We start from the raw sequence: 11,543 nt of genomic DNA on the forward strand, positions 1-11,543 counted from the left end.
ATGTATTTACTTGTTCTATGACTCCCAGCAGTCCTGGATATCTCCAACACCTTTCTTTTCAGGCTGCTGCTCATTCTAATATAAGCATTGCAACAATCACTTTTGCCTCTGCCTGCAGCCACTGTTTACCTTTTAATCTGTGTATCCCCGAAGCTAGCAATTTTCCTATCCACCTAATACTACCTCAATAGAATCAGCAATATTTTGTTGTACTCTTTCTATTTAAGCGTATCCCATCCCTGTAGAAGCAGTCTCTCCTGTTAGCAAGCACAAATCAAGCGGAAAAAAATTTTAGCCTCGAGATTTGCACAATCTCTCCAGGGCCGAATCGATCGACAAGGCTCTCATCATGTACTCCCTCCTGTAGTGCCTGGGGAGATTTGCTAACACTTCCACATTCCACCCTAAATCTCAACCTTTTTTCGACATTGACCTGTAAGTGTTCAAAAAATCCTCAATCTCTTTCTCTTAATGTCATTAGTTCCGTGTTCAAGAATATTATATTTTATTGTTAAATTTAACCAGACTAAAATTCAGAATATGTTTTTCAAAGAAATTAATTATTTCTTATACTGTATCCCAATTATGAAAATCTCCAATCAAATATTTCTATGCACAAATAGCTTTTGCACATATTTCTCATTAAAAAAGTATCCTTTAAAAACTGTTAATATACTTAGATATTTCTATAACATATGAGTGAATATATGGGTCAGACTGATTGCATTATCTCATATAACACTAAAATAATGGATTAAATACAAAGATGTTTATTTATTTAAATTAATATACATTCAAAGTGCCTAATGACAAGTTTCACTTAGGATGGATGCCATATTCCTGAAGCTAACCCATGCATTACCAGGTTTTCCCATTTTCAAATTTACTTTGCCTTATTTTCACATTTTTTTTAAAATGTGGTTAATAACAAGTGAAGTAATAGATGACTTTTTGATCTCCTTACATATTTCACAAATTATTTCTCATGATTATAAATAAATAAACTTGATTTTAGATTAAATTCTTAAAAATAAATGCCTTTTCACATACTGCATTTCACATATGAGAGTTTCCCTGAGAATTAAGATTAGTAACATGTTTGTCACATATCACAAAAGTGAATGGGGTATGACATAACAGATGCCATTACTGCTTGGTGTGAACTAACAGATTCTGTTTCATATGAGCAGGCGCCTCCGTAGCCAGGTGGGCAGGAGCAGCAGTGCGTAGCACACGCTTCTTGATTAGACCGGGGTTCGAGCCCGTGACCACCAAATACGGAGGATGCGGAAAGGTTAGACAATGACCACCGCATATCCCCAGAGCAATATGGCCTTAGTTGCTAATGCTCCTAAAAACCGAATAATAACAACAACAACAATTCATATGAGCTATTTGTAAAAATGCCTTCTTACACACTTCACAACTGGTTTTTTCCAGATGTGAACTTGCAAATGTCATTTTACTTGATTACTTGAACATGAAAAAGCTTTACCAAATATTTCACAAAAGAATGGTCTTTTCCTGTGCACGAACTAATTTGCTTTTGAAATCACTTGTGAAAATGCCTTTCCAGAAATTTCACAAGAGAATGGTTTTTTTTGAGTGTGAACTAACAGATGTCGTTTCAAATTACCTGACCATGAAAATGCCTTACCACATATTTCACAAGAGAAAGGTTTTTCCTGTGCATGAAATAAGAGATGTTCTTTCAAATGACCTGATCGTGAAAATGCCTTGCCACATATCGCACAAGAGAATGGTTTTTCTTGAGTGTGAACTAGAAAATGTCGTTTAAGACTACCTGAAGATGAAAAAGTTTTACCGCATGTTTTACAAGAGAATGGTTTTTCCTGAGTGTGAACTAACAGATGTTGTTTCAAATTACTTGATTGTGAAAATGCCTTCATACATACTTCACAAGTGAAGTGTTTTTCCTGAGTGTGAACTAACAAATGTTGTTTCAATTCACCTGATCGTGAAAATGCCTTACCACATATTTCACAACAGAATGTTTTTAGTTGTGCATGAACAAAGAGATGTTGTTTCAAATTACCTGACCGTGAAAAGGCCGTACCACATACTTCACAAGTGAAGGGCTTTTCCTGACTGTGAACTAACAGATGTTGTTTCAAATTACCTGATTGTGAAAAGGCCTTACCACATACTTCACAAGTGAAGGGCTTTTCCTGACTATGAACTAACAGATGTTGTTTCAAGTTACCCGAACATGAAAATGCCTTATCACATATTTCACAAGAGATTGGTTTTTCTTGAGTGTGAACTAGAAAATGTCTTTTAAGATGACGTAAACATGAAAAAGTTTTACCACATGTTTCACAAGAGAATGGTTTTTCCTGAGTGTGAACTAGAAAATGGCTTTTAAGATGATTTGAACGTGAAAAAGTTTTACCGCATGTATCACAAGAGAATGGTTTTTCCTGAGTGTGAACTAGAAAATGTCTTTTAAGACCACTTGAACATGAAAATGTTTTACCACATGTGTCACAAGAGAATGGTTTTTCCCCACTGTGAACTAGCAGATGTTGTTTCAAATGACCTGATTGTGAAAATGCCTTACCACATTCTTCACAAATGAAGGATTTTTCCCCACTGTGAACTAGCAGATGTTGTTTCAAATTACCTGATAGTGAAAATGCCTTGCCACATACTTCACAAGAGAATGGTTTTTCCTGTGCATGAACTAACAGATGCTGTTTCAAATTATCTGAATGTGAAAATGCCTTCCCACATACTTCACAAATGAAGGGTTTTTCCTGAGTGTGAACTAAGAGATGATCTTTCAAATGATCTGATCGTGAAAATGCCTTACCACATATTTCACAAGAGATAGGTTTTTCCTGAGTGTGAACTAGAAAATGTCTTTTAAGACTACTTGAACATGAAAAAGTTTTACCGCATGTTTCACAAGAGAATGGTTTTACCTGAGTGTGAACTAGAAAATGTCTCTTAAGACTACTTGAACATGAAAAAGTTTTACTGCATGTGTCACAAGAGAATGGTTTTTCCCCACTGTGAACTAGCAGATGTTGTTTCAAATGACCTGATAGTGAAAATGCCTTGCCACATATTTCACAAGAGAATGACATTTTCTGTATGTGAGTTAACAGATGCTTTTTCAATATATCTGACTTAAGGAATCCTTTACCACATATTTCACTAAACAATGGTATTTCCTGAGTGTGAACCAACAGATGCTTTTTCAATATACCTGATTCTGAAAATGCTTTACCACATATTTCTTTACAAAGTAGGTTTTCCTTTGTGTGAATTAAGAGATGTCCTTTCAATATCCCTGAGTGTGAAAATGCCTTGCCACATATTTTACAAGCAAAGGATTTTTTGTGATTTTGAATTATTAAGTGCCGTTTCAAATTAAACACATTGGAAAATGACTTGTACATATTTCACAAGGAAAACTTCTTTCTTGACTGCGAACTGATTTCTTTGTAGGTACTTTGATCTTGAAAATAGTTTGCAACATATTTCCAAAATGATCAGTTTCTCCTCTCCTGTTTGTAAACATAAATATGTTGTTTTAAGGGACCTGATCTTGTTAATGCCTTATCATAAAATCCACAAGGAAAGGATTTCTTCAGAGCATGAAGTGACAAGTTTACTTCTGGCTGACTTGGATATATCTCAACTTGAATCCTACCTTTGAAAATTATCTGGATACTGGGAAATTTTTCTCTTTTTATACAATTAACTTTGGAGGAATGAATTCCGTGATTCTGTTTTTCAATATCTTTTAAGGTAATGAAGCTTTGCTTTCTTTTAAACTGAGATATTGAATATTTCTCTGCTTCTGTTATTTTATGTTCTTTTAAACATTTTTCTCATCACTTGCATTTGTGGCATCCTTTGGCTGTGGAGCTGTGATTAAATTCGTAGTCACTGGTGACATAACTTTACCTACATTCACTTCTATGTTAGCTGCATATTTAATGTAATCTCCTTGCTGAACCTGAAAAAAAAAAAAAAAAAAAAAAGTTAAGAGAACATAAAACAATGTACACAATTCCCATAAAATGTAAACATCTTTCCATCTCAGTTGCAATATCAAATGTGAAATTAAGGAGCTGTACTATATTTATTAAAATATATGCTTGTTCACATTTACATATTCAAACTCTGATAGATGTTGTGAAAAGAATAGTACATGACAGTAATGGCATATGAATAACTCGAATAATGTGCAATATGAATAACACCTCGAACCAGAAAAATGGACAGTGGATGAAATATAGATTTCTTCCTGTAAATCCTCCCTTTGCGTGTGTGTGTGTGTGTGTGCACACACAAACACATACACTACTCTGACAAAGGTATATGCAAACCTCTCTTAACATACTGAATGGCACAAATAAGACATAAGTAATGTAGGAAAAGGTTTAAACAGTGTATAAGCAATACAACTGATATCAGAAACAAGCATAATAATTTGTGGCAAGGAGCTCAGAAAGAATTTAAAAGTGGCTTAAATCATTGCATGCCATATCAGAAATCTCTTTATGCATTTTCACATGTTTAACATATTCACTGCATCAACATGTATTAGTTGTCCCAAAGTGCGGTGCCATAACGTATACATGCATTAAGTATAGCACCCAATGTGTAAACACACATGTAGGTCATGGCTAATCAATCAAAATATAAATGGTTTGAATTGCTTGATTCTCTCGACACACTGATTTAATTCTGTACTATTAGCTTCAACAATTTGTATTTGTTTCTAGCTTGGAACAAATTTTTTGGCTTGTGTTAAGGTTAGTTTATGTATGTAGAATAACCTTTCAATAAAACTCAGTTTTCTTCTGATTTATTGTTCACTCCAAAAGTGTTCAATTTTAGTTATTAATTCCAGACATTTACTTTTTCACTATTTACAAATTTTTGGAATATTATCTTTCTCAACTTCTGAAAATTATTTCATTTATTATTTATTTTTTTTGTTAGTTGTTGGTACATTGGCTTCTGTGGCCATAATGCACTCCCAAAGTTTTAGCATTTACTCTGATTCAAGCCTAAGGTGGGATTCAAACCCACAACCTTTGGGTTGCCAGGCCGGCACTTTACCAGACCCCAGCTAGCCCATTCGGCTCTGAAAATTATGGCACACTGAATGGGTGATCTCAAATATATAGGTGATAGCAAATATGTTATTATTGCAGAGTCAATGATAACTGATAAAGCAAAAATGTGTAAGCAAACCTCAGACATAGTCAGGTAAGCCAAGAAAACTGATGAATAGTAATTAATGGTGCACAAAGGTAGTGTTAAGGTGAATGAAATAACATAACTGAAAAATATTGTCTAATTCCAGATGACCATAGGAGTATCTATTAATAAATGTAGTGTATAGGTTAGTGCATAACACAGGGTTTTGTGAATCAACTTCAATTGATAATTCTCACATTACGCTAGTACGAGTAGTCCGGTTTCTGTTCATAAGATGAAAGGAAACTAGGCTTTTACAATCAGCCAAAAATGCCCTCTGTGAGAGTCTAACTTGCAAGATATACCACCATCTGCCACTCTCTTTGGGAGGTCTGAATTCAATTTATGTTGACTGGAGGAATTTCTAAGGTCCTCTTAACTTGAGACTGTAGTTAGCTGATCTCTAGTAGAGGACATATATTTTCACTAATGAGTTTTTCTGGGATTTTCAAAATTCACATGAAACTCAGCAAAGGAACACACACCACACTTCTAGACATGCAATTACAGTTAAGAATGCATGCTTGGTTTCTCTTACTTGTTATATAAATAACAACTAAGTTGCACATTGAGTTGTTAAAACCAATGTTTATCATTGGCCAAAATATTATTCTGTATAATTGTGTCCATTTTAATTATGCCCTCTCGACTGCTAGGATGTATTTATCCAGCTGCTCCTTAATTTTTTTTACTTTTTTTACTTTTCCCCTTTTTCTTTTTATTTAAATCTCAAAACGAAAGGAATAGCACTTACTACCGTTTCGGAGTTGAAGCATCAGAATATGAAAGAAGATAATTATTGGATTACATTCAAAATTTAAATTATAATTTTCAGGAAATACGTGTGAAGGGAGATCTTTCCAAAAAAACAGAATTTCAAAGAATAAATGAGAAAGAAGAATAGTTGGCTCTGCAGGTTTTAAGCTAGATAGTAAGAGGCTGCTGATTGGTTGTGGCAAGTGTTCAGAATGGCATGGAAGAGAGAGGCAGAATTATAGAAGAAAATTCAGAACAACAATGCCTGTGGAAGTACCTATATAAAAGGCATGCAGTAGAAACAGTGTGGATGGGAAAAAAGTTTGGTTTCAAAGTGAATTTTTACCATTCGTGAGATGCCACTTGCATTTTAAAAAAGTTGAAGAAAAGGCTTTGTTATTGATCGATCACTGTCCACCTCATCCTTCAGTTGACGTACTGAAAACAAAAGATAGCACGATCTGTGTCATGTTTCTGTCAAGGAACACAATGCACTAATTCAGTACATGTATCAGGGCATTATTTGACCTAACAAACCTTACTATCAAGGTGAGCTACTTGCTGGCATTTTAAACTTGGGAAGTTGAGTTTTTCTGACTTTTGCAGATTACAAGGATGGAATTCTGTTCCACCAACCAACTACCCGCTGGCTAAAGGCAAATTTCCGCACATTTATTCTACATCTGTCTTTCCTCAATTTGAAATTATGCCCTCTCAGGTGATTATTCTGAGCAAGGGGAAGAATCCCATTAGCATTGAGCATGCTCAAACCATTCAAGGCTTTATACACCTTTGTCAGATCACCTCGCTGGTGCCTAGTCTCCAGACACAGTAATTAGCAAAATTTCAGCTTTCTTCGTAAGAGAAACCCTTTGTTCCATTCACTAATCTTGTTGCCCTTCTTTGTACTCGTTCCAGCAGTTCTACATCCTTCTTGAAATGAGGCGTCCAGACCTGTATACAGTACTCAAGGTGTGGCATGACCATTGCCTTATACAAGGGAATAATCACCTCCTTTCCCATATGTAGCACTTTACATTTGTCAATGTTAAACTTCATTTGCCACCTCTCAGCCCATCTGCTCAACCTTTCAAGATACTGTTGCAGCAGCATAGCGTTAGCAGTGTCCTTTACAATCCTGTCAGCCTTTGTACTGTCTGCAAACTTGGACATTAAGCTTGATATACCATCATCCATATTATTTATAAATACAGAAAACAATGGATCCAACACTGAACCCTGCTGAGGGACACCACTAATAAAATTAGTCCACGATGAACAGTTTCCATTGATTACCACTCTGTCTTCTCCCACTCAACCACCCCTTTATCCGTAGCAGAAATTTGTTCCCAATGCCACACTGCTCCAATTTTTTTAAGCAGTCTCAAAGTGCAACAGTATCAAAAGCCTTTCTAATATCCAAGTATATAATATCGAAATTATTCCCTACATCCAGTTCTTTTGTGTTTGCATCATAGTATCCAATTAAATTTGTCAGGCAAGACTTCCCCTTAACAAAACCATGTTTGTCCGAGCTAAAACTGAAGTCTTGTCTGGATGATCCTGCAGTGCTTCTTTAACCAATGCCGCCATTAATTTTCCTGGAGCAGAAGTTAAACTCACAGGTCTATGATTACTTGTGTCAGAATTTGTGAATTGGGGTCACATTTACACATCTCCAGTCCATGAGTACTTCCCCTGAGTTAAGAAGCTCTCATAATTATGGCGAAGCGTTTGCTTACTTCCTTTGCTGCCTCCTTTAATATAACTGGATAGATCCCAACCACCCCATGTGACTTTCTTCTGTTTATCTTCAACAATTTCTCCTCCACTTTACTCTAAGTTATTACAAGATTATCTAGCTTGCTGCCATAGTTGATTACACCACTGGCATTCCCCTTGCTGAATAACTCTTTATGTGCGAGTTTCGATGCAAAATATTCATTGTTTGTTAGCTACCTGAGCAGGATCATCAACAGTTGAACCACCGATATCAAGTGGACCAATCTGATTCATCCCATTGCTTCTAGAGTTTACACAAGTAAAGAACTCTATTGTCAGGGAAACGGGGAACATACTTTGTAAAAAGGATAGGTGGAACAGGACCAGGGTATGTCTGCCAGGGGGAAAAGTTGATGACGTAGAGCAAATATCATCTTTTAAGGTGATATAGTTGTACACGTTGGCACTATTGATATCAAGAGTAGGAGACCGGCAGAATTACTTAATAAGTACAGGTCACTGTTGAAAAAAGCCGTGAAATAGAGTTGAATTTGAAAGTGTCTGCAATTCTGCCCAGACACGATAGGAGGGAGTATATGATGAGAGCCTTCTGGATCAATTCGGCCCTGGGAAGATTGTGCAAGGCTCAAGGGGTAGAACTTTTTTCAGCCTGGACTGTACTTGTTAACAGCAGAGATTGCTTCTACAGGGATGGGATACACTTAAATAGAAAGGGTGCAAGAATATTTGCTGATTCTATCCAGGCAGTGTTAGGTGGGTCGGAAAATTGCTAGCTTGGGGAATACAAGGACTAATAACTTAACCATAGCCACTAACAGATTTGAAAGTGATTCATGCACTGCTACTATTGGAATGAGCAGCAGCCTTGAAAACAAGATGCAGGGTATTTCAGGGACTGCTGGGAGTCATTGCAGTACAAGTAAACACATGGGTTATGTTAGGGTAGCTAAGAAAAGGAACAGGTGCATGTATAGTTGCGTGTACACCAATGTTAGGAGTTTAGTAAATAAATTTGATGAATTTGAGGTACTGCTCAAAACATCAAACCCAGATATGGTTCTGATATCAGAGACAAGGTGTCTAATAGATATAAGGAATGCAGAGCTGGAATTTGGGGAGTACGTCTGCAGAAAGGATAGGAAGGGAGTAGGAGTTATGTTATTAGTTAAGAAACACATAAAATCCAAGGCAGTAAAGCCAGTCGACATCACTGGACAGTGCAGTGTCGAGTCAGTTTGGTGTGACATAAGCATTGGGAGATCAAAATTGACAGTAGCAGTGTGCTATAGGCCTAATGACTCTGATGAGTATAATAAGAAACTGTACAGGGAAATAGAGTGGGCCAGTAAATCAGAGAGTCTTATAATGGGAGATTTTAATTTCCCAGATATTGACTAGAATTTGGGGGCTGGTCACTCACACACTAGCAATGCATTTGTGGATTTATTGGATGATTGTTTTCTACATCAGCATGTTCGTGAGGCAACAAGAGGGAGGAATACTCTTGATCTGATTATCAGCAGTGATTCTTCATGCATTAAGAATCTGCAGATAAATGAACCACTAGGTGTCAGTGATCACAGTGTGTTGAAGTGGCATTTACTCAAGGAGGTAACTACCATCAGAGGTAAAGGAAGGGTTTTTGTTTCCGTAAAGGCGACTATGATGGTCTGAGACAGTATTTAAATTCTATACAGTGGGACCAACTGATGATGTTACCAACAGCAAACCGAAAATGGGAAGCATTCAAGGAACTAATCTTGGAAGCTACCAGGCTTTACATACCAACTAAGAAATATTGTTCAAGGTTTAGGCCTAAATGGTTGTCACATGAACTAATGAGGCATATGGCAGAGAAGAAAAATGCATGGGGTACATACAAATTAACACATGACACAGAAGCCTATGATAGATACAAGTTGATCTGTAACCAAGTTACAAAGGAGGTTAGGCAGATGAAAGCAGATTACGAGAAATCCTTGGCAAGGGATGAAAAGAAAAACAGCAAAGAGTTCTTTACTTATGTATACTCTAGAAGGAAGGAGATGAATCAAATTGGTCCACTTGATATCGAGGGGTCAACTGTTGATGATCCTGCTCAGGTAGCTAACAAACTAAATGAATATTTTGCATCGACATTCACACATGAGGAGTTACTCAGCGATGGGAATGCCAGAGGTGTATTCAACTCTAGCAGTAAGTTAGACAATCTTGAAATAACTGAGAGTAAAGTGGAGGAGAAATTGTTGAAGATAAACACAAGAAAGGCACCTGAGGTGGTAGTAGTAGTAGTAGTGGCACGTGATGCAAGAAAGCAAGTGTAGGAGCTTATGCAGCATCAGCCAAAAAAAAACACACCATTCCCTCCAAATCCCTGTCCAGTTCCTCCTTAAATTTATTCAACCTATCAACTTCTGCAACGACAGATGGAAGTTTGTTCCAGCAATTAACCACCCGCTGGCTAAAGGCAAATTTCCGCACATCTATTCTACATTTGTCCTTTCTTAATTTGAAATTATGCCCCCGTAGGTTCGTAAACTGAACAAGTGGAAGAATCCCATCAGATTTCAGCGTACTCAACGCATTCAAGGCCTTATAGACCTCAATCAGCTCACCTCGCATGTGCCTGGTCTCCAGCCACTGCAATTTGCAGAACTTAAGCCTCTCTTGGTAAGAGGAACCCTTCATTCCCCTCCCCAATCGTGTTGCTCTTCTCTGTACATGCTCAAGCAAATCTACATCCTTCCTAAAATGAGGCCTCCAGAGCTGTATGCAGTACTCAAGGCATGGACTGACCATTAATGGACAGAGGGACAATCACTCCCTTTTCCCTGCTAGCAAAATTCCTATATATCATTGACAAAACCCCATGACCTGCCCTGGCAGCCTGTCTGCATTGCTCAGAAAACTTCATATCTGACTGCACAATTACTCCCAGGTCTTTTTCATTTTCTACCACCTTAAGTGTAGTACCACACAGTTGGTACGTTTCTCTGGGGTTACTTCTACCCATATGCAGAACATTGCATTTGTCAAGGTTAAACTTCAGTTGCCACTAATTAGCCCATCTGCCCAAATTATCTAGATCCTGTTGCAGTAGCACACTGCCATTACTGTCATTAACAACCCTGCCAACCTTTGTATCATCTGCAAACTTCGACATTAAGCCAGATATACCTTCATCAGTATCATTGATAAATATACAAAACAACAATGGACCCAACACCGAACCCTGTGGGACTCCACTAATAACATTAGTCCATGAAGAGCAGCACCCATTGATTACCACCTTCTGTCTTCTCCCACTTAACCATCCTTTTATCCATTGTAGCAACTTACTCTTAATACCATTCTGCTCCAATTTGTACAGTAGTTTTCATGCGCAACAGTGTCAAAAGCTTTCATGAAATCCAAGTATATGATATCAAAATTATTTTTTGCATCCAGTTCCTTTGTCACCACATCATAATAACCAATCAAATTTGTCAGACAAGACTTTCCCTTAACAAACCCATCCTGTGTCTGAATTATTGCTGCAGTCTTGTCTAGATGATCCTGCAATGCATCTTTAACCAGTGACTCCATTATTTTACCCGGAACAGAAGTTAAACGAACTGGTCTGTAATTACTCGTGTCACCCTTCGATCCACCTTTGTGAATTGGGGATACATTTGCACATCTCCAGTCCGTGGGAACCTCCCCTGAGTCCAAGGATGCTGTCATAATTATGGCTAAGGGTTTGCTTAGTTGCTTTTCCGCCTCCTTTAATATAACTGGATAGATCCCATTCACCCCAGGCGCCT

General features: G+C 37.3%; 1 protein-coding gene across 1 annotated transcript; it reads right to left on the reverse strand.

Annotated features, from left to right (window-relative positions):
• Window positions 1-1,535: 1,535 nt before the first annotated feature.
• On the reverse strand, window positions 1,536-3,425 carry LOC150075538 (uncharacterized). The gene has a single exon (XM_090388537.1). The coding sequence runs from the start codon at window positions 3,423-3,425 to the stop codon at window positions 1,536-1,538; it is 1,890 nt and encodes a 629-aa protein (XP_090244663.1).
• Window positions 3,426-11,543: the final 8,118 nt, after the last annotated feature.

Source organism: Mastigoproctus giganteus, chromosome 14 (assembly GCF_048544385.1).
Source record: "Mastigoproctus giganteus isolate SK-2022 chromosome 14, ASM4854438v1, whole genome shotgun sequence".
NCBI lineage: Eukaryota > Metazoa > Arthropoda > Arachnida > Uropygi > Thelyphonidae > Mastigoproctus > Mastigoproctus giganteus.

What these genes read in the sequence shown, in the direction of transcription:
- LOC150075538 (XM_090388537.1), bottom strand. Translation starts at nt 3,425, where the DNA reads ATGTACAAGTCATTTTCCAATGTGTTTAATTTGAAACGGCACTTAATA.